Source organism: Artemia sp. Qi Xiang Cuo, chromosome 1 (assembly GCF_049724085.1).
Source record: "Artemia sp. Qi Xiang Cuo chromosome 1, ASM4972408v1, whole genome shotgun sequence".
NCBI classification, from domain to species: Eukaryota; Metazoa; Arthropoda; class Branchiopoda; order Anostraca; family Artemiidae; genus Artemia; species Artemia sp. Qi Xiang Cuo.
The window spans coordinates 80519599-80544151 of record NC_142794.1 but is presented as its reverse complement, the minus strand read 5'-3'; the positions used below and the strand labels follow the sequence as shown (position 1 = coordinate 80544151).

Here is a 24553-nt window from a genome sequence, read left to right as displayed (position 1 = left end):
TTCCATTGACATTCAGGAAGGACGTTTTTCTGTTAAGATACGGCTTGTCGCAAATATCTATCTTGAATCATTAAAGATTGTGCTTAGTATCATATTCCACAGAAATGTCCCGATGCTTCAAATACCCCCTTCCTTTGATAATCCTCTCAAAGAAACCCCGGTTAGTATCGAATAATAGATTTTAATTGAGTTCATTGCTCTTTTGGCTGAGCCCCAAAATTTGGATTTAGTTTTGGTTTGATTAGAATTCATTTCTGGCCTTTTAGTTGTTTTTTTTAGATAAAATATATAACTAAAATGTTTTTATTTCAGGGTAACAGAGTGCGCACAGATTCAAGATGCTCAGCCACGGAGTTGCCTCCTATGAACGGTGGTAGTCGCCAAATGTCAGCACTGTCTGTGAATATGTTTGAAGCTATACCAGAAAACGACGAACTTCCAATTAATTATGTTACTTCACTGCCAAGTATACAAGTGTCTCCTAGTGATGCTGTAATTTATGAGTTTAATGAAAATGGCAAACCAAGAGGTGAATCCTTCCTCAGAAATGATAGCAAGTTGAGCATTGCGCATAGCATGGTCTCAAGAAGGAGTTCACGAGCATCTCGGGCTAATTTAGACGGATCACGACCCTTATACAGAGATGATATTTTCTACAGCGCTAGTCTTCTAAGGCTACCTCAGTACGCAGCAGCTCAGGTAAGCTGATATTAAAAATTAGATTATCCTGCACTAGCGCTAGGGTAATTACCAACTATTGGAACCTAAAAACATGGCTCCGAATTTAAATTAAAATAGATTGACTTATAGTTGATTAATTAAGAAAGATATATACCCCTGAAATATTTGTAAATCATATGTTTTGGAAAAATACACATTTCTGTATAAATAATATTGACATCTAATTTTTAATTTCTCGATGTAAATTTTCTTAATTAATGACCAACCAGCTGTTACTGAAAACCCCAAAACACGGTCTATAACTGATGATAATTTAATTATAATTGAAGATAAAAAAAAAACGCTAATAAGATATCTAGTGGCGAAATTTTAATAGGCCAGTTACAAGTAAATTACCCTAGATTTTTGAAAATTTTGAATTTTTGTAAAGTAAATCTGGCAGAACATGTTGAATTATTGACACCTGATTCTGGTTTCTAAAACAATGCCCAAATACCATTCCTTTATTATGCCTGAGTCATACCGTAGTCATGCCTGTTCTTGAATTAAAAAAAAACAACAGGTTTTTCATCTAAGAGTGAGGAGAAACATTAAAAACTTAAAACGAACAGAAATTATTACGTATGTGAGGGAGTTGCCCCTCCTCGTTACCTCGCTCTTCACACTAAAGTTTTTTAGCACTTTTAAAAAAGCTTCTTATTGTTCTAATTAAACTATCCTTGGGTTTCAGGAGTCGTTCTTAAGGAAATGGGACAAAAAGTCAAACTTTGTCGTAAAGAGGAAGGTATTGAGGAGGGGACAACCCCTCATATACGTAATAATTTCTGTTTGTTTTAATGCTGCTCCTTACTTTCAATTAAAAAACTTGTTCTTTTAATTTAATGTCGGATCATTTTTTAAATAATGCTGGTAAAGCCGTCTCCCCCTCAAAGGAAAAATCACCTCCAAGAGAAGATCCTCTAGACTCGTGACTTCCAACGTGGGGCGCTTGCCCCACCGGTGGGGTATGGTAAAATTTTGGTGGGTCGTGGGCAGGCGAATGACGTCACATTCATTTGCATTTAAAGAGCAAAAAAAGATGCATACTAGCATTGCAATGACGCCATACATTGTATAAAAGATGTTGTATTTAGACAATATTTTTCATTAGTTTAAAATATGCCTAGAGGACGACCCGAAAAAGGTACCAAGTTAATGGTCTCTTAAGCTTTCTTTGGGTAACAAGCAGAATTTTTAATAACAAGATTTAAATATCACGAGGGGGGCACCAGGATTTTAGAAATTCTTAAATTTCTAAGCCCCAAATCGTTCGGAACAACTATTCTGGGCAATTTAATCCTGGTGAAAATTTCTTCCGGACAATTACCCTTAACATTTCCGCACGTAAAATTGATTCGGAAAAGACAAAGTAAGAGAAATTAAAAGAATTTTTGTATACAAATTCTGGAAAATTTCCCCAATGTAAAATTTCCCCCTAAAAGTTTACCCCCCCCCCTCCGGAAAATTTCCTCCTCATGGAAAATTCTTCCAGCTGAAAATCAGCTCTCCCTCAACCGAAAACTGTATGCACGCTTCCCAAAAATAGATACTATACGTAAACAATGGGCAAATTTTACAACTTAAAGACCTTCCCCCAAGGGCTATGGGGTCATGTTTTATTCAAAATCACAGCTTTTGGACTTTTCCACTATGATGAATAAAATGACTATCTCAAAATTTTAATCGAATGACTTTGCGGGAAAAGGGGCGTTGGAAGGGGGATAGCTATCCTTTAAACTTTTTAATCACCCAAAAAGGGCGCTAGAACTTGTATTTTCCTTTTGAATGAAATCCTTGCCTATATTCTAGGATCATTGGATCGATGAAATCACTCCTGGGGAAAAAAAGAACAACGAATAAACACTCATCCGTGGTCTTTCTTCTTGCAAAAAAAAAAAAAAAAAAATCCATTTTTCCAGATGGGAGCTTGAAATCTCTACAGTAAAGTTCTTTGATACGCTGAATCTGATTATGTAGTTTTCATTATGATTATTTAACATTTAGTGGGTGTTTCACCCTTCTTTCGAAAATCAGGCTTGTGTTTTTGACGGGTAACACTAAACTCAATGGGTCTGATACATCAGCATAAAGGTTCAATTTCTTTGATATATCTATTGATATCAAAATTTCGTTTTCTTAGAATTTTGGTTGCTATTGAGCCACTCCTTACTTACAGTTCGTTACCACGAACTGTTTCAAAGCCAAGATTCACTAATGCCAGGTTTTTTTTTCTTTTTTTTATTTTTTTTATTTTAACGCCACACTTGGACTACAGAATTGAAAAATAGAAATGACAAGCAACTAATTTGAAAAGCCTGTATCAACACTATTTTGTTTCAACTATTGCCAGATAATACTATGTCTTTTGCCAAAAATGAAATTACAGGTATAAAAACTTCTGTTCCAAGCTTGCATATTTTCTATTTCCAAAAAAATCAAATCTTAAATCTTAACTCTGGATGGTCAAACATAAATTGTGTGCTTAAAAACAAATATAGTTCAACTCGCGAAGTTACGAGTGGAAAGCATAATTAACGCTTTAATCGTGCGTAATGATATGACGCCTTGACATAAAGCAAGACAGTATAGCCTAGGTAGTATTTTGTATGTTGGGTAGGTTTATATACCAAGATGTATACCGCAATGAATTACAACTTCCTTGCATTTCCTAACTGACAATCACTGACATTGGTGTCTAGTCGTAGTAAAATTAAATTCGTTCTTCGGTACGTGGGTCGGGCTTTTTTGGATCTAAAGTCGGTGCTGTAGCTTGCTAATTTTACTACACAAGAAATTTATAAGTATCCAGAAACAGGGATGCTAATTGCTAATTTTGGAGAAATCAATCGGAAAAATCAATAACGCAATTTAGATGGCGCGACGGTACTTTTGAGTATTTTGGTTACCAGTTGGAGTTGGATCATCGCCTACCAAAACTGTTACACTACAGAATCAGAAGTCAATAGCATATGTAGACGAACATAAGGCACACATATTTTTTGACACGTTAGAATTGAACTTTTGTTTTTTCTAAAAGTGTCGGTGGCTGTTCTGCCTTATATGCACGAAGATACTACCATGCTATCTATTTCATATATTGTCAAAGAGCAAGCACCCATGTGGACTTTGATGCCTCTGGGTCCCATGATTTGTGAGCTGCAACTCTAATTTTATATAGTAAGAAGCACGAACACTGGTACCAAAGGCCTGAATTTCAGGAAATGTCGAGTTTAGTTAATATAAATTCTTTGACTCGGACTAAGTCAATTATTACGGTTTAAAATAGTCCAACTAAAAATTGATGTCAAATTTTCGTTTTATTTCATTTTGACAAAAGATAATTGTATTTCCGTATTATCGTTTATTGAGAAAATCATTGCCGTCTGTACACAATACAATTGCATTTAATTCAAATAAGTTGTCAGATAAAATGAGTTTATATTTTTTCTTTTAACTATTATTTTTCCCAGCCAAAAAAATTAAATAATTTTTTTTTTTAGAGGTATAAGTCATTTAAACTAACGGAAAAGTGAGAAAAATACGAGAAAAAAAATTGGTTAGCCCAAGGGTTTTTATTTCTATGTTAACTTAGCATTTTCGGCCGTAAATAAGCGTATTATGACAAGGTAAGGGCAGTTATCAAAAATGGAATGTAAGAAAGACTTGTTTTCTCTAATGTTATAAAAATGATAATTGAAAACATAGAGAAATTATAAAAATAAAAGTGACCTAGCATTAAAACAATCTTGTATAAAATAAAATAAAAACGAGAGCCATCGTAGAGCATAATTGGAAAACTTAGAAACTGAAGAAAGAAGAACCGATTTCCTTGCACCCCCCCCCCACACATTTTATGTATGCCACATTTTCATCAGACCACATCAGATCACATTTATCAGACCACATTTTATGTATGCATTTGAATGGTGGCTTAATTCTACTTGATTGTGAAAAATCAAGGAATGACTTATAAAATCAGCATACTTACCAGATAATAGACAAGGGCAGAAAAAGTCTAATTAACAATTGTAAATAGTAAACGAAATGTAAATCAAAATAGAACAATATGTTGTATAGAGCCTATTCAATCAATCAATCAATTTATTTATAGAGTGAAAAAATTACAAAGCTTTAGACCCCCCCCCCCCCCACAAAGGCTCTTTGGCCTGTAAGAATGGGATACTAAAAACTACATTACATAATAGCACTAGAATCAAACAGAAGGCCAATACATTTTTTAAAATAAATAAACAACAAAAAATGCCATGCCACTCAAAATAAGTGGATTAAAGAAATTGAAAAGGAAAGGTCGAGGGGAGGGGGGAAGAAGGGACGAGAGAACGACCTATCGAGGGATAAGCGGTGATCGGTTAGCTCTTTTTTAAACTGTGCATAAGAATGACATAGCAGGATTTTTAATAGGTCGGGACTTCCATCCGGAGGCACAACATAAAACTGGATGAAAATCTGATCTTATGGGTTTAGTTTTAAGAATGAAAATATCACTATCATTTCTGAGAGAAGAAGAAACACAAAATTCCTTTCGAAGTTCAGAATTTAAAAGATATATTTGTTTTGAAGAAGTTAGAGAGGAGTCCATGAAAATGCTTAAAGATTAAACAAGAAGGAAAAGAAATATGTATGTGGATTGACCATACAATAAATTAATGATGAGCTGGAAATAAGTATTTTTCAAAATAACGACTTAGATTGAGTTGGAATTTGTATTTTGGGCATAGTAACACAGCATTAATTTCTGTGCACTGTGCATTTTAAAAGTACCAGCATTGATTTGGTGTCACTCGATAAGCTAATTAAATCAGAACCAGCGTACTGCAAGACCCATTATTAAAAATATATATATATTTTTTTTTAGTTCTTTTTTTTACAGAAAAGGTTTATCTCTTGGGGCTTACTATTTTCAAAATGACGAGGGATCCGCAACGTTTGGTTGATAGCACATAGATAAAATCATAGTATTGGTCCCGCAAGCCTCTTTTTGGCAATGCTAGCCAAAGGCAGCTGAAACACGTTAATTCCTGGTTGACATAAATCTAGTCACGTAAATCTTCTTGGAGTTTTTTTTTTTTTTTTTTTTTTTTTTTTTTTTTTTTTTTTTAACTGTATGACATTGAGTTTTCATTAAGTGACTTATCTAGTAATTGAATTTTCACTAGAATGTTCCTGCTTGAGTTCATGTTGAGCCTTACGATGGTGTCAAACTATAGGAACTGGCTAGATGTAAATGTCTAGCAAGACATCTTATCGCCAGACAGGAAAGGATAGCTAGACCACATAGGAACACAACTTTAAATAACATTTTTTATCTTATTTCTGTTTTTTCCTGTTACTATTTAAAATCTCCTAATTATTTTACTGCATTATATTAAAACCCTACATTTAATTTCAAATAAAAGCAAAACATTGTAGAATAAAGCAAGCAATGTCGAATATTCCAAGAGGAAATGTTTCCTCAAGCTTGTCCTTTCCATGTCTAGTTGATGTTTCCTATAAGGCCTTCCAGTGATAGATCAGCGTTTTCACTTCTATTGATTCCTTTGGAAGAACTCATTTGGTCTCTTCACAATAAATCTGTTGATTGTCCATATTATCAGAGACAAAAAACCTTGTTATTGTAATAAATGCAATCCCAGCTGAATACGACAAGTTATAAACCAGAATAGCACTTAAGGTAGGCATATCAAACATGCTCATTCCTGCACTCCTTTATATTTTTTGTCTACGAATCATCTTGTTTAAATAGAATTTTGCTGCTATTGATTTTCAATATGATATCGTAGTTGATTTGGTATATGTAGGGAGGACATCCATGGAATGGGTATTAAAAACAGAAAGAAGTCAAAAAGATAAAATAATGAAAGTAAAGAGCAGCGTAAAAATTTAAGAGCAGAAAGTATACTATCTATGGGAAATGGGCAGCCGCCTCTCTAATCCCTCTGCTCTTTACGGGAATCTTTAAACAAGTGCTAGATCTTGCTCTCAAAAAGCATAAGCTAAGCTTTGAAGTAGAGAGTGAGTGGTTTTGGGAAGAACGTTAATCTCCCTTTCCTCATGTGGAATACAATTTCTGCTTGCGGTTCGTCTCTGTTAAACGAAACCCACCCAAGAAGTGAAGTTAGGTTAATCCTAATGAAGTATACCAAAATATGATGATAATATAATACTTTAGAAAGAAAATTATGGAAACTACGACAAAGAATTATGGAAAGAAGGCCGCGCAGAACGTATTACATTAAATATCGAACTTAACCCCTGACCACTTCTATATATTAAATTATTTGAAAAAAACTACGTTTTCTAAAGAGTTAAAGAGGCTGAGTTACAAGGTCGAACCTTAAAACGTACAGGGATTAGGAGGCACAGTTGGGGGCTGCCGCCCCCAAACCCCCGCTTTCGCAGCCTTTAAATAAAAAAAAAAATTTTAACTGAAAGTAAGGAGCGACATTAAATCTTAAAACGAACAGAAATTATTCCGTATATGAAAGAGGCTGTGCCCTCCTCAACGCCTCGCTCTTTACGCTAAAGTTTGACTTTCTCACAACTCTTTTTTTAAACAATAAAAACTTTAGCGTAAAGAGCGAGGCGTTGAGGAGGGCACAGCCTCTTTCATATACGGAATAATTTCTGTTCGTTTTAAGATTTAATGTCGCTCCTTACTTTCAGTTTAAATTTTTTTTTTTTATTTAAAGGCTGCGAAAGCGGGGGTTTGGGGGCGGCAGCCCCCCAACTGTGCCTCCTAATCCCTGTACGTTTTACGGTTCGACCTAGTAACTCAGCCTCTTTAACTCTTTAGAAAACGTAGTTTTTTTCAAATAATTTCTGCACGTTTTTGTATAGTTTATTACTTATTATTGCTTGACTAACTGTTAGCTGATCGTGTCAGGAGTTGAAGTTGGGGGGCTGCCGCCCCCCAAACCCCCCGCTCTTGAACATTCTTGTGTTAAGGGTTTTAATTCCTTAATACTCAAACAACGTCGTACAGGGTGCCTCCTAATCCCTGTACGTTTTAAGGTTCGAACTTGTGACTCAGCCTCTTTAACAGCCCCCCCAACTGTGCCTCCTAATCCCTGTACGTTTTAAGGGATGACCTTGTAACTCAGCCTCTTTAACTCTTTAGAAAACGTAGTTTTTTTCAAATAATGCACATAAACAGGTTAGACATGCTTTGTTATGAAAATTTACGCGCAGATATTTTCATAACAAAGCATGTCTAACCTGTTTATGTGTATTATTTGAAAAAAACTAAGGTTTTTCGTAAATGTAAATTCGGGGGATAATTTTTTGGTCTGAAAATATCAAAAGGCCCTAACAGGTCGAATTCTGCTTCGAATGAGTCCTCATTCACCCGGATCCGTTGCCAACTATGGCCTGTAGGCGTGGCTAAGAAAAAAAAGAAATGATGATGAATTTTAAGTGGCTATATTTGGTTTTTTGAAAACAGGGAAGGAGTGATCGGATTGAGCTGAAATTTCGAGGATAAGCTCCCGGGCCCTAGGAAAGCTTAAGCTGTAAATTTCAGCCCAATCGGACAACGTTAAAGGGGGCTGTGGTGGGAGGGTCCAAACTTCCGACCCAGTTTACCCCATGAAGATAAAGTCGGAGGAGGAGGAATTTTTGCAAGTTTCTTAGTTTGAGCTTGGGCTACAAAATGCGATTACCGCCGTCTCTCTGCGACCTCTAGGACCTGAAATCGCTTAACATTGTGGTGGGTCGCCTCTTTATAGAGGCACAAGTGTGCCTCCTTGATATTTAATTAAAATATACAAACATCGTGATTTTCTCACTCACAATAAGTAATTCGTAACCAATCACAGAGAGACAAACCGGTTTCTGTCAAATCTTACACAGCGTAATTCTTGAGTGTGTTTCGTTGAACAGACAAGTACCCTACTTGCTATGAAAGTGAAATTTGCTTTTTAGTTTCAATCGAGAAAACCTGTTATCTTTGCTCATTTTTACGACGCTCCAGCTGTAGTTGAACATATTCAGCAAACTCGAGATGAATGAGGTCTTAGTGAGCAGAATATCTTCCAAAACTATAATTACATTTTCTATTGGCTATAGGGGTATTCATTTGTTCTTTCATCTTCTGAGATCCATAGATAGCGGGTATTATGCCCACAAACAAAAACATTAAAGTCTCTTAAAATAGATTTAATTAGAGTTTTTAGTATACTATTGGTTTTGTTTGCCTTTCAGTGCTTTAAAATTAAAATACGTATATATAAAAAAAAATGAATAACTTTCAAGTTGTATGGGGAAAGAAAATAATTCTTTGCATCCTGCTTTAAATCAGGATAAATTTAAAAACAGGACATCCACTGATTTCTCATCTGTGGCCAATTAATTCATCCAGTTGAGTAACAACAGGACACATGAAGCTAAATGGCTTTTATTTCTTAACAGCTGATCTGTTTGTGCAAGTATAACGTATGGGAGGCTTCAAGTCACATTGTGTGGCTGCGGCTCAAAGAATCCTATTTTAGTTTTAATAATCCTTTTCCAAGGTATTTTTCGCTTTTTCCCACTAAAGTTGAACCTACCAAAGTTTGTTTAAAATTGTATCCTTCTTGTACAATTAAATATATGAGTCAGCATCATATATATTATATATTATTATATTATAGTATCATTATTATATTATATTACTATATTATTATTATATTATATTATATATTATTATATATACTATATAAATTATATATATTATATATGACGAGGTTTGTATAAATTAGAACGAATTTTTACAAATTTGTACCAATGAAAATGAAAAATTTAACCCAAATAACACTCAAACATTCAAAACAGAATTAGTCTTGACTAAAGTTCATGCAAGGCCATAATTGTGCATTTCCGTCTTAGCATAGACATAAGTCTACATTATGTTTTGTCGCAGTCAATGCTGTTAAACGAATTTTATTTTTCTTAATGGTGAAATAAAAGGGGAAACCCTAATTTTGTTTGTGCTGCTTGCTACACATGAGATCTGCCTGCTCATATGTATTTTGTCCAAGCATTTAGCCAAGTTAGAATTTTGATTGCTTGGCACGGCATTAAAACTAATTTCAAGGAGCTGGTTTCTTTTGGCATTGCAAAACCGTTTGTTTCAAGTTCAACGATACAGTTGTAAATGTAATGAGTATGTTACTAGGATCAAAATCCAACAAAAATACTTTTTGAACACCTTTCCTCGGTTTCATACAGATGATCCTATTCTCTTCCTTTTTTTATGGATTACATATTTTTTTTTCTCTCCTCTTTGACAAGATTTAAACGTTGAAATTTAATCTCTTATCGTTATTTGTCAAACAGTTCGTGGTAACTAACTGTAAGTAAGGAGCGACCCGGCTCAATGATAACCGAAACTCTAAAAAACGGGATTTTGATATCAATAGATACATCAAATGAATCAAATTTTAATTCTGATTTCAAATATATAAGTTTCATTAAGTTTAATCTTACCTATCAAAAGTTACGTGCCTGAGAAAATTTGGTTGATTTTCGAAAAAAGGGGGAAAGACCCCTAAAAGTTATAGAACATTAATGAAAATCACACCATCATATTCAGCGTATCAGAGAACCCTACTGTAGAGGTTTCAAGCTCCTATCTACAAAAATGTGGAATTTTCCATTTTTTGCCAAAAGAAAGATCACGAATGCGTGTTTATTTGTTTGTTTGTTTGTTTTTTGTTTTTTTTTTTCCAGGGGTGATAGTATTGACCCAGTGGTCCTAGAATATCGTTGAAGGGCTCATCGGAGCGGAAATTAAAAGTTCTGGTGCCTTTTTTAATGACCAAAAAAATGGAGGGCAACTAGGCCTCCTCCCACGCTCATTTTTTTCCCACAGTCACCCGATCAAAATTTTGAGATAGCCATTTTGTTCAGCATGGTCGAAAATATGATAAAATGTCTTTTAGGATGACTTGATCCCCCAAAGTCCCCAGGGGGAGGGCTGAAAGTTATGAACTTTGCTCAATGTTAACATATAGTATTGGTTATTGGGAAGTATACAGACTTTTTCAGAGGAGATTTTTTCTGGTAGGTGGGGGAAGGAGAGGGTCGGGGGCTATATGGAAGGATCTTTCCATGAAGGAAGTTTTCATGGGGGAAGGGACATTGCTATGAAGGGGGCGCCGGATTTCCCAGCATTATTAAATAAAAAGATCAGGAATTAAATAAAAAAAAACAAGTTTTTAAACTGATCAACTGATTGTGATTAAGAGCTCATTTTTAAATAAATTGAAAAAAAATTAGAACTATATTTTAAAGAGAAGCGTATTGACTAGGGGGCGAACCACCTAATATACGTGTTAAAAATTTATGAATATAGAAGTTCGTTACGTAAGTTAATTCTAAGTTACGTATATTTATTACTAATAAAAATGTTCGTAAATAAAATTAAACAAGTTTCGAGAAAGCCATTTAACCAAATATAATATGCAAATTTAGTTTTAATTATTCATGCACGGTGAGTCAAAATCAAAACCTTCATTAAATCAAAAATGTTCAAAAATTAAATAAAAAAAACAAGTGTTTTTAACTGAAAGTAAGGAACGACGTTAAAACTTAAAACAAACAGAAAGTAATCCGTGTATGAAAGGGACTGTCCCCTACTCAACGCCTCGCTCCTTACGCTAGTTTGACTTTCTCACAACGCTATTTTTTTTAACAATAAAAAAACTTTAGCGTAAAGAGCGAGGCGTTGAGGAGGGGACAGCCCCCTTCATATACGGAATAATTTCTGTTCGTTTTAAGTTTTAACGTCGTTCCTTACTTTCAGCTAAAAAAACTTGTTTTTTTTTATTTAATTTTTAGTCAATACCATGAAAAGTCTTCTACTTTCTCCTTTTATTCATGGATTTGATTTTTCAATTTTTTCTATGTTCCATAAGGTTCAAAATAAAATATTGCTATTTTCGTTATTTTTATTTTACTCAATTTTATGAAGATTTTTAATTTTTATTGAATGAAGGATTTGAAAATTGAAATATTTCTTTCATTATGTCTTTACTACTGCTTTCTCCTTCTTTAATGGCATCAATTTTTTTTTCGTGTTTCAAAAATTTGAAAATTAAAATGTTTCTCTTTTAGTCTGTAACATCTGGAAGGTTCCCACCGTCAATTTTCTAATGGTATGAAAAAGTTATTTCCTACCAAAAGGGACTTCTGTACTTTGCATTAAATTAACGATTCCTTCAGTATCTCCTAGGTGCAAAACTGTATTAAGTAAATTAGAACATCAGTAAAAGCAGAAAATAAAGTAAGAGTTATGTCTGCAATAATTCTAACTAACTCTACCATGGATCCACGTTCATAAATATAATCTATAAGTGTCAGAAGTCCGTCCATGTCACGTATTTCTAATATTTGTTTTTAAAGGGCGGTCACGTAGAAATTTAGACAGCTACGTTTCAGGGAGGGGGGGGTCATTTGAAAAGCTAAGGAAAATATACAAAAGACATAGGGTGTCACAGAAAATAGCAAAATTCTTCATATTTTGCATAGAGTTGATAAGGTCTGAACCCCCCCCCCCTCCATTCTTGTTCATAAATATATCACGATATTCGACTTTACCCATCTATCCGCTGTGTCTAGAGGGCGTGCACATAGGAATTTAATACACGGATACCAGGTACGTTTCTGGGAGGGGGGGGGCTTTTGAAAAGCTAAGCAAAATAAACAAAAAACATAGGATATAAAAGAAAATAGTAAAATTTTTCATATTTCGTGGAGAGTTGGTATTGCCTGAAACCCCCCTCATTCTTGTTCATGAACATACCATGATCTCCGACTATACCCATCAATCTGCTGCGAAACTATAAATAAGAGCATTTTGATTATTTGGAATTAGCAAAAATGGTATTTGTTCTTAATGGGACTTGGATGTTCCAAAGTATAAACACATACTGACCTGACACAACACATTGTATGTGTTTATACTTTGGGATGTTCTTAAGTATCCCTACTCTATTATAAATCTTAATTTGGCAAAAAAAAAAAATCGTTCAAAACCGAGTCAGAGGATTTCCTATTATGTGTGTTTACCCAATAATGTTGGTCCAAATGAATCCTAGGAGATTTAGTTTGAATGAATCGTCAGCTTATTATACGTATTCTGTGAATAGGCGGACTTACCAAGGATCAATTCCGATACAAAACCTCTTTGGATTCAAAATGGAATGATTTGGCTTCTTAAACCCAAAATGTGGTATGCGGCCCGACGTAAAACTGAAAATGCGCTTCGCTGTTTTTTATTATTCTAGAAACTGGTTTTTAAAGCAGGATGTTGTTTATTTTTAACAGTCAAAGGTTAGCATAACGATTTTGATATCTAAAGCTCCTATTTTAAGCGTTTTCTGTGAGTAATAACACATTTCGGTTAAATAATGCATTAACCAATACAGCACGTCTTGAAAAAAAAAATGCATAAGTTTTGTTATATCGCGAGAACTAAACAAGAAACGGGAAATGGATGAAAACAATCAATAAAACATATTGATCTTAACAAGCTAGTGCAGTAAAAATAGGGCAGGGTAAAGAAAGGGTAATAACAACCTTTTCTTCCGTTGCCCTAAAAAAAAGTATTGGTTTTTTATTTTATTTTCAATTGTTTATCTGCGAGCAAACACAAATTCTTGGATAAAATTACTATTACTACTAACGAAAAACGGCTGTGCCAAGACGCCTGAGACCGACACACCTTCAAATAAAAACATAGCTTTGCTAATATTCATTGAGAATTTCTTTAGCCAATCAAATCCTTTTTAAAGTAAATTAAATAAAAAAACAAGTTTTCTTAACTGAAAGTAAGGAGCGACATTAAAACTTATAACGAATAGAAATTATTCCTTATATGAAAGAGGCTGTCCCCTCCTCAACGCCTCGCTCTTTACGCTAAAGTTCTTTATTATAAAAAAAATAGAGTTGTGAGAAAAAGCCAACCTTAGCGTAAAGAGTGAGGCGTTGAGGAGGGGATAGCCCCTTTCATATACGGAAAAGTTTCTATTCGTTTTAAGTTTTAATGTCGCTCCTTACTTTCAATTGAAAAAACTTGTTTTTTTTATTTAATTTCTGAACGTTTTTGAATTAATGAAGGTTTTGATTTTGGCTCACCGTATATTAATAATTAAAACGAAATTTGTATTTTTTTTTTTTTTGATAAGTGGCATTCTCGAAAGTTTTTTAATTTTCTTTACGAACGTTTTATTTGTAGCCCAATAAATATACGTAAATTAAGAATTAACTTACTTAACGAACTTCTATATTCATTTATTTTAAATGCGTATATTAAGAGGTTCACCTCCTAGTCAATACCTCGCTCTTTACGCTAAAGTTTTAACATTGTTCAAATTCTTTAAAAATGACCCTTAATCACAAAGGCCGTTAATTAGAATAAATAGCTCGGATGAAATTTCTAAAAAAAACTTTAGCGTAAAGAGCGAAGTATTGACTAGGGGGCGAACCCAATCATGTACGTAATAATTTTTGTTCGTTTTAAGTTTTGATGTTGCTCCTTACTTTCAGTTGAATTTTTTTTTTTAATTTACTTTCTGATCGTTTTTTTAAATAATGCTGGGAAATCCAGCGCCCTTCATAGCAATGTCCCTTCCCCTATAAAAATTTCCTCCGTGGAAAGATCCTCCCAGGTAACCCCTGGCCCCCCCACTACCAGAAAAAATCCCCCCTGAAAACGTCTGTATACTTCCCAATAATCAATACTATATGTAAACATTGGGCAAAGTTCGTAACTTGCAGCCCTTTCCCCCGGGGACTGTGGGATATTAAGTCATCCTCAAAGACATAGTTATTATATTTTTTGACCATGCTGAACAAAATGCCTATCTAAAAAATCTGATCGGCTGACTTCGGGAAAAAATGAGCATGGTAGGGGGCCTGTTTGGCCTCCATTTTTTTGTTCACTGAAAAAGGGCACTAGAACTTTTAATTTCAGTTTGAATGAGCCCTCCCACGATATTCTCGGACTACTGGGTCAATACGATCACCTCTGGGGAAAAAAAAGGAAATAAACACGCATCCGTGATCTTTCTTCTGGTAAAAATACAAGATTCCACATTTTTGAAGATAGGAGCTTGAAATCCCCTATAATAGGGTTCTCTGATACGCTGAATCTGATGGTGTGATTTTCATCAAGGTTCTATGACTTTTAGGGGATGTTTCCCCCTTTTTTCGAAAATCAGGTAAATTTTCTCAGGCGTGTAACTTTTCATGGGTAGAATTGATCTTGATAAAACTTATATATTTGAAATCAGCATAAAAATATGATTCTTTTGATGTATCTATTGGTATCAAAATTCCGTTTTTTAGAGTTTTGGTTACTATTGAGCCGGGTCACTCCTTACTTACAGTTCGTTACCACGAACTGTTTCATTGTTGATGCTTTGAACAGCAGTACTAAAACTGGTAATGCGGCAAAGCACGGTGACTAGTTCCTACTCTTGATGGATAAGTCATGACGGAGGAATTAAATAAAAGAAAAAAAAGCAAGTTTTTTCGATTGAAAGTAAGGAGCTATATTAAAACTTAAAACGAAAAAAGTCAAACTTTAGCGTAAAGAGGGGGGATTGAGGAAGGCTAAAACCCTCATATTCGGAATAATTTCTGTTTGTATTAAGTTTGAATGTTGCTTCTTAATTTCAGGTGAAAAAGAATTGTCTTCTTTTTTATTTAATTCCTGATCGCTTTTCAAGTCAGGCCAGGAAATACCCCACTCCTCCATGGAAAATTATCTAATGAAAATCTCCATGCAGAAAATTAATTCTCCTCGAAAAATTTCCGAATAATAAATATTATATGTAAAACTGGGCAAATTCAGTAGCTTACAGATCTGTCTCTGGGGGCTGTAGGGGGTCATAGCATCCCCAGAGGCACATTTATTGGACCTTTCAACTATACTAAACCAAATGAATATCTAAGAAATTTTATTGGATGTTTTTGGGTAAAAAGGGGCGTTAAAGGGTGTCTGTTTGCCGTCCAGTCTTTTTGATCACTTAAAAATTGCACTAGTACTTTCAATTTCGGTTTGTATAAGCTCTCTATCGATCATATAGGACCACTGGTTTGATGCAATAAAACCCTGGGGGAAAAAACTAGTAAACACGCATCCGTGATCTTTTATCTGATAAAAAATACAAAATTCTATATTTTTGCGCATAGGAGCTTGAAACCTTTATTGTAGGGTTCTCTGATATGATGATGTCATTTTTCAGTTGGACTGCTTGACTTTTTGGGAGTGTTTCCCCTCGTTGTCAAGAATCAGGCAAATTTCCCAGGTCCTTAGCTTTTGAGGGTAACATTAAACTCAATGAATATTTTGTACTTGGAATTAGCATAAAAAAACGAATTATTTTGATTTATTAATTGTTACTGATATTTACTTTTTTAAAGCTTTGGTTGTTATTGGGCAGATTCGCTCCTTGCTGTTTGTTACCACGAACCGTTTGATTAATGGCTGCTGATATTTCTTTAGATTATTTGAAAAAAACTACGTTTTCTAAAGAGTTAAAGAGGCTGAGTTACAATGTCGAACCTTAAAACGTACAGGGATTAGGAGGCACAGTTGGGGGGCTGCCGCCCCCAAACCCCCGCTTTCACAGCCTTTAAATAAAAAAAAGTTTTTTAAACTGAAAGTAAGGAGCGACATTAAATCTTAAAACGAACAGAAATTATTCCGTATATGAAAGAGGCTGTGCCCTCCTCAAAGCCTCGCTCTTTACGCTAAAGTTTGACTTTCTCACAACTTTATTTTTTAAAACAATAAAAACTTTAGCGTAAAGAGCGAGGCATTGAGGAGGGCACAGCCTCTTTCATATACGGAATAATTTCTGTTCGTTTTAAGATTTAATGTCGCTCCTTACTTTCAGTTTAAAAAACCTTTTTTTTTATTTAAAGGCTGTGAAAGCGGGGTGTTTGGGGGTCGGCAGCCCCCCAACTGTGCCTCCTAATCCCTGTACGTTTTAAGGTTCGACCTTGTAACTCAGCCTCTTTAACTCTTTAGAAAACGTAGTTTTTTTTAAATAATTTCTGCACGTTTTTGTACAGTTTATTACTTATTATTGCTTGACTAACTGTTAGCTGATCGTGTCAGGAGTTAAAGTTGGGGGGCTGCCGCCCCCCCAAACCCCCCGCTCTTGAACATTCTTGTCTTAAGGCTTTTAATTCCTCAATACTCAAATCACGTCGTACAGGGTGCCTCCTAATCCCTGTACGTTTTAAGGTTCGAACTTGTGACTCAGCCTCTTTAACAGCCCCCCAACTGTGCCTCCTAATCCCTGTACGCTTTAAGGGTTGACCTTGTAACTCAGCCTCTTTAACTCTTTAGAAAACGTAATTTTTTTCAAATAATTTAAAAAAGAAACTGAGTTTCTTTTTTAAAGTTTAAATTCAGTATATAAAAAATTTGCTCTGACGGTGAATCAAACCCGGGTATTCCGCCTGACAGTCTTAAGTATCAACCGCTGGACTAATGAGACACAATTGTATTTGTTTTTTAGTAAATGGAATCTATTTTCGCAAAGCAAATTCCCACAAAACTTGATATTTGGTTTTTGGAAAACAAGGAAGGAGTGATCAGATTAAGCTACAATTCCGAGGATAAGATTCCAGACTTCAGGAAAGCTTATCCTCTAAATTTCAGCCTGATCAGATAACGTTAAAGGGGGGTTGTAGAGGGAAAAATTAACATGGGCTATTATAGGAAAACGAGGTTTTTCGTAAATGTAAATTCGGGGGATAATTTTTTCGGTCTGAAAATATCAAAAGGCCCTTACAGGTCGAATTCTGGTTCGAATGAGCCCTCATTCACCCGGATCAGTTGCCAGCTGTTGCCTGTAGGCTTGGATAAGAAAAAAAAAGAAATGATGATGATGAATTTTAAGTGGCTGTATTTGGTTTTTTGAAAACAGGGAATGAGTAATCGGATTCAGCTGAAATTTCGAGGATAAGCTCCCGGGCCCTAGGAAAGCTCAACCTCTAAATTTCAGCCCAATCGGACAACGTTAAAGGGGGCTGTGGTGGGAGGGTTGAAACTTCCGGCCCAGTTTACCCCATGAAGATAAAGTCGGAGGAGGATGAAATTTTGCAAGTTTCTTAGTTTGAGCTTGGGCTACAGAATGCGATTACCGCCGTCTCTCTGCGACCTCTAGGACCTGAAATCGCTTAACATTGTGGTGGGTCGCCTCTTTATAGAGGCACAAGTGTGCCTCCTTGATACCAAGTTTGTTCTTTGCGTTTCTACGAATATTTATAGAGATAGCCAAGCATATTGGGGTATGCGAAATTTGTTTTTCCAAGCTTGTATTTTTTTTTTTATTGTTATTATTATTTCCCGCCCAATTAACATGCATTTGAGTGTTGTTGGATAAAATTTTTTTTTATCTAACACTTTCGCTTCTACAAGGTAGCAGAAAATTGTTAGCTAACATTGTTGGTCAACGATGGGACGATAGAAAAAAAAACCTTTGAAAACAAATCTTTCTTGGCAACAATTCTGTTTCCGCATGCTAATATTTAGGTACTAACAATCAGCAACAGTTGGGGTGACGCAAACAGCTCTATTATTATTTTAAATAAATTTTGTAGGGTGGCAATTTTTAGAGCTATATGAATCTTTCTCATTGGAAATAAGGAAAACTCATGAAATGCAGCGATTTGATATCAAGCCCGGAAGCTTAACCTCGCTCAACTACGACGAGAAAACAAAAAACTCAGCACTGAAAACTTAACCCAGTCTAATCAACACAATAAACTCAAATAGAATTGTCGAATCTCTACCATTTGCAAATGCACCATAACTATCAAACGTTGATTCAACAGCAAAGCAAAATAGTAGCAAAGACAAGTGAACTAGGAAACTCAAAAGAAATTAAACGGCCCCAAAAACTCAGCTTAATTAACACAATAAGAGATATATCATTGGCCAACCGGTAAGCTAAACCAAAGGTGCTTAAATCAAGACACATATCCAAAAACAAAAACCCGAACTGGTAAACTCACCAAAGACATTTGTTCCCAGTCAAAACAAAATGATGACTCTATCTCAATAGAGTCATCACAATCTGAGAAACTCAACACGCACAACTCAACACAGAAAATTCAAGATTAACAACTCAACCCAATCCAAAAAGGAGGATTTCCTGAATCCATTTCTTGGCCTACTAATTTTGCCTTACGATTGATTTTATTAAACAAATTGATATGGGCACCACTTCCCAATAAAAAAAAGGAACAAAGATTTTATTGAAGTTGCGAAAACAATTTATTTTTCAAAACCTGAAGGGGGGATATTTTTATTGTATTATTTTCTCAATGAAAATAATAGAATTGTTTATTTTACAAATTTAGAGAGTGTGGTAATTGTCCCCCTGCCTTTCCCTTCCCAGTTGATACTCCTGTAAGTTGGCGGTGCTGGTTCATTACGGCACATAACGGCATCACGGCACAATATATATTTTACACAAGAGATGATATAGAGAAAGATATGCTTGAGATTCCTTTTATTTATTTTTACTTTTGTTGCCAACCAGTGGGGATTTTTTTTTTTTTTTTTTTTTTTTTTTTTAATCGTGATTGCAGCAAAAAAAAAGTTACGTCAAAATTACTCAAAATTTGAACCTTTTCTGCGAGATAAAAAAAAATTGAGATTAAAAGAAAAACAAATTTATTAATAGTCTATATGAACACTTGCGTGCCATTATAAATAATGCACTATTAAAAGTCATACCGTGATACATAAAATGATGTGTAATTTGGAAAAAAGACTAGAAATTCCGGAAATTTATTTCGTCAGAATCCCTCTTGTCCTTTTTTCTATTATATAAACAAATCAGCAAAACGAATTGTGACAATACTAGACCTTCTAATATATTAATTTGGTCAAATGTGGTTGTTTCTAATTTATAATTGTTTGGGAACCAGTTTTTAAGCAAGTATCTTTCTGACTATGCGCTTTCTATTCTTATTTCTTATTATATTGATTCAAACGAAACCTCTGAAGTTACCAAAAATATCAAATCGCCGCTAAACACATACTTATGCTTTCTAGATTCCATCCCTGTGCACGAAGATTAGATCACCAAGCAAGGGTGTATCTAGGATTTTTATTCGGGCGAGATTGCTTTTTTTTTCGGGTGTGGGGAGCTAACAAAATGTCACGCTTATAGGGGTTGAACAAAAATTTTTTTTGGGGGGGGGAGGGGGCTCGAATCTTGTATCACCGCTGGATACAGCATTGTCAATATGCTTTCAATCAGCAAATGCAAAAAGAAGGCAAAAAGTTATTAAAATTTTTTGGCATATTTCGACACCGATGAAAATAAAATCTAAGAGCTGCAATTCATCGGGATAAATATTTCTCTATTTATTTAAATTTCTTTCGTGACACGAAAATGATTTGGTAAGTCTAACCATTGCAATCCTCCCGATACTACGCAGTAGCAAGGGAGTCTTCTGACAATAGGTTATCTCGATTTCTCCACAAATACACTGTTTAAGTAATCAAACAGTTCGTGGTAACGAATTGTAAGTAAGGAGCGACCCGGCTCAATGGTAACCAAAACTCTAGAAAACGGGTTTTGATACCAATAGATACATCAAAAGAATCAGATTTCAATGTTGATTTCAAATATATAATTTTCATCAAGTTTAGTCCTACCCATAAAAAGTTACGCGCCTGAGAAAATTTGGCTGATTTTCAAAAAAAGGGTGAAAGACCCCCAAAAAGTTATATAACCTTAATGAAAATCACAGCATCATATTCAGCGTATCACAGAACCCTACTGCATAGGGTTCAAGCTCATATCTGCAAAAATGTGGAATTTTATATTTTTTGCCAAAAGAAAGATCACGGATGCGTGTTTACTTGTTTTTTTGTTTTTTTTTCAGGGATGATCATATCGACCCAGTGGCCCTAGAATATCGTGGGAGGGCTCATTGGAACGTAAATTAAAAGTTCTAGTGCCCTTTTTAAGTGACCAAAAAAATGGAGGGCAACTAGGCCCCCTCCCAGGCTTATTTTTTTCCAAAAGTCACCCGATCAAAATTTTGAGATAGCCATTTTGTTCAGCATGGTTGAAAATATGAAAAATATGTCTTTTAGGATGACTTAATCCCCCGAAGTCCCCAGGGGGAGGGCTAGAAGTTATGAACTTTACCCAATGTTAACATATAGTATTGGTTATTGGGAAGTATACAGAAGTTTTCAGGAGGTTTTTTTTCTGGTAGTGGGAGGGAAGGGTGGGTCGGGGGTTGTGTTCGAGGATCTGTCCATGAAGGAAGTTTTCATGGGGGAAGGGAAATTGCCATGATGGGGGCGCCGGACTTACCAGCATTATTAAGTGGTTATTGGAAAGTATACAGAGATTTTCAGGAAGGATTTTTTTCTGGAGAGGGGGCTAGAAGAGGGGGTTACCCTGGAGAATCTTTCCGTGGAGGATGTTTCTTTGGGGTAAGGGACATTTCTATGGAGGGGGCGCTGGAGTTCTAAGCATTATTTAAAAAACGATCAGAAATTAAATATAAAAAACTAGTTTTTTCAACTGAAAGTAAGAAGCAACATTAGAACTTAAAACGAACAGAAATTATAATGTATGTGAGGGGGTTCTCCCCCAAGTCAATACCTCGCTCTTTACGCTATAGTTTTTTTTAGTGCTTTCAAAAGAGCTATCTATTCTAATTAAACGGCCTTTGTGGTTCAGGGGTTTGTGAATCAAATTTTTTTTAACTTTTAACATAAAAAGCGTGGTATTGACTAAGGGGAGAACCCCCTCATATACGTAATAACATATACGTAATAAAAAAACAAGCAATACGGCTCAATAGTAATCGAAACTTTTAAAAACGGAATTTTGATGTCAATAAATGTATCAAAAGAATGTGTTTATAATGCTGATTCTAAATATATAATTTTATTAATTTTAGTATTACTCATCAAAGGCTACGAGCCTAAGAAAACTTACCTGATTTTTTAAAGAGGGGGGAAACATCCCCTAAAAGTGAAAGAATTTTAATGAAAATCACACCGTCAGATTCAGCGTATCAGAAAACCCTATTACATAGGTTTCAAGCTCATATCTGCAAAAATCTGCAACTTTGTAATTTTTGCCAGAAGAAAAATATACGAATATAGAAGTTAGTTACGTAAGTTAATTTGTAAAGACATCCATTTATCAAAAGAAAATAAAATTTTTATGCAAATTTTGTTTTCTTATTCAATGACGGTTAACCAAAATAAAAGTTATATTAACTAAAAAGCGATCAGAAATTAAATAAAAAAACAAGCTTTTTAAACTGAAAGTAAGGAGTGACATTAAAATTTAAAATGAACAGATATTATTCCTTATATGAAAGGGGTTGTCCCCTCCTCAACGCCTCGCTCTTTACGCTAAAGTTTGACTCTGTCTCACAACTTTATTTTTTAAAACAATAAAAAACTTTAGCGTAAAGAGCGAGGCGTTGAGGAGGGGACAGTCCCTTTCATATACGGAATAATTTCTGTTCGTTTTAAGTTTTAATGTCGCTCCTTACTTTCAGTTTAAAAAACTTGTTTATTTTATTTAATCAATCAATAACGAAGACACGAATCTTTTGTAGACGTTTTGTGTAGCGATCGAACCTGTGTCATCTTTAAGGACAAATGTGAGCCTCATTTCTTTCAGGTAGACTGTGGAAACGTTAGAAAAATTGTGATTAATTCATGTCTTTGTTGACAGCACATAGTTCAACGTATAAAGTCGACATAAATTTCGCCTTTTGAGGAAGCAGAAAAACTGCATAGTCTCATTGACATTCGTCTTGTTACTTAATCAATAACTTTGTCAATAGAAATTATAAATCAAACCGCATTTGGAAAATGTTGAAATTTACGAGGTTTTTCCCTTTCCCTAGATTTTCAAAAATACCTTTTTTCAGAATTTCATGGAAAAATACATTTTTTATACTTTCATTGAAAAATTGAAAAACAACAAAATTGCAACTCCTAGATCTTGAAAAACATATTTTACTTCCCCCCTTCATCTCTACATTTTTGTGAATCGACGCTCCTGACCCTTATTACGCTAAAGATCAAAGACTATCGCACTCTTAATTTTCATTTTGTGACAATCAATATTTGAAAACCCCTAAAAAGCTTTACTGGTTAATGTATACTTTGTCCCAAAACTTTTAGACAGAGCGTCTCTATTGTGTTGTTATTTACAAATCCAAAACCCCAATATTGGCTAAAGTTTACTTTAAGCGTAAGAAAATTATAAGAATTTGGTAGTTTTCACCAACACACACGTTTTTCACGTGGATGCTTTTATCTATTGTAGAGTTTGCAACCATGGCAGAAACTTACCAAATTGGCGATAGTAAATAAAAAAATTTTAAGTTATGTCTATAAATTTTTCGGGAGGGAGTTTAATTTTTTTGTTTATTTTAAGTTTAATTTTTCCCCTTTAATTGGCTCTCAAAATTTAGTTCACGTTGTTGATTATCGACGAAAATACTTTTGGTTTGAAAAGCTTTTGCTCTTTAAATACGAGTATGGCAATCTGGCAAATTTGCCAAACTTTAAAAATCAAGTTTTTTTCTTAAACTGTATCTTGAAAACTTATTTTTGCTTTTGCAGCCACTAACGACGTGCTTTTTACATTTTAGGATTCGTCCAAATACCATGCGTCGGTTACTCGCCTTCCTACGCCTATACCAGAGTCACCAATGCACGAAAAAGAAGAGTCATGTGGTTGCTGTTCTTGCCTGCCGCTAGAGTCACGACATGTACTGGCTAAAATGACTCATGTCGATTTACTTACATCACCAAGTTTTGTTCTCATCTTCTTATCTAGTTTCTTAACACTGATGGGGTTTTTTGTACCATTTATGTATCTTACAGGTATATACCCCTTACTTTATTCGGAAAAAAAACAAGCTCTTTATATGGCAATCTGATGAATTTGTTCATTCTTGTAGGTCCTAAAGAAAATAGTGCTGAGTTGCTTGCGAGCTTAAACAATGAGTCGCAAATAAAGAATACTGAGTTGCCAACTGGAATACTGGGTCTTTAGTGTTTCTGTTGACAAAGCCACAGACTGAATTACTTCTAGTTTTTTTCCTTTATTTTGCCTAACTAGAATAAGTAAAGATTTAACAACTCTACTTTTATTTAAACCAATTCAGTCCATGAACACAGCCATGGATTTTAGTTTAATTGGAACCTATTACGGATCGTCTAATGACTTGCAGAACAAACACTTAACAAATATAATTTTCAATTAATTTACAAAAATTTTTAATTATTTAACAAATAATTACGTTGCAGAACGTAGTTAACACTTAACAAATATAATTTTCGGGAATTGCGAACCCAATAACAAAAATAAAACATTTTTCTATCTGTTTTGCATAATATCATTCCAGCACAGGGTTGCCCCTTTCACGATTGCGCCAAAATTGCACTAAATAATAAATACAGTTCTTTAAGTGTGTCAATTAAGTTTATTTGTAAGCTTATGTGAATTATGTCCATTAACAACAAACTATTTTAGATATGACGGATCAACAATTACCGTTTACAATTATTTTCATCACTAAGAAGGCTTCAGCAATGCTTGATTTCTTAAGTTTAACCCCCTCCCCCTCTCCGGTCCCAGTGAATTGATTTTATAGGTCATAAACAAAAAACACGTCTTCATTGCATTATTCTTTTGTCAAATAATATTATTTAGAATTGATGGACGTTCAGTAAATAGAATTTAGTTGAAATAAGGGGCAAACTGGTTCTAAGAAAAAAAAAAATAATTGTTTAAGAAATTGTTGA

At 34.6% G+C, this 24553-nt stretch overlaps 2 protein-coding genes across 3 annotated transcripts in view; one reads left to right on the top strand and one right to left on the bottom strand.

Annotated features, from left to right (window-relative positions):
* The window catches only part of LOC148956787 (brachyurin-like), a 625076-nt gene that overhangs the window by 383777 nt on the left and 216746 nt on the right, over positions 1-24553 (bottom strand). The gene's annotated exons all lie outside the window — the stretch shown is intronic.
* The window catches only part of LOC148956789 (monocarboxylate transporter 14-like), a 113640-nt gene that overhangs the window by 72656 nt on the left and 16431 nt on the right, over positions 1-24553 (top strand). For both annotated transcript variants that reach the window (XM_089087299.1, XM_089087298.1), the window contains 2 exons: positions 313-699; positions 23395-23629. In XM_089087299.1, the coding sequence (XP_088943425.1) occupies positions 313-699; positions 23395-23629 (622 nt within the window). The remainder of the gene's footprint in view (positions 1-312; positions 700-23394; positions 23630-24553) is intronic.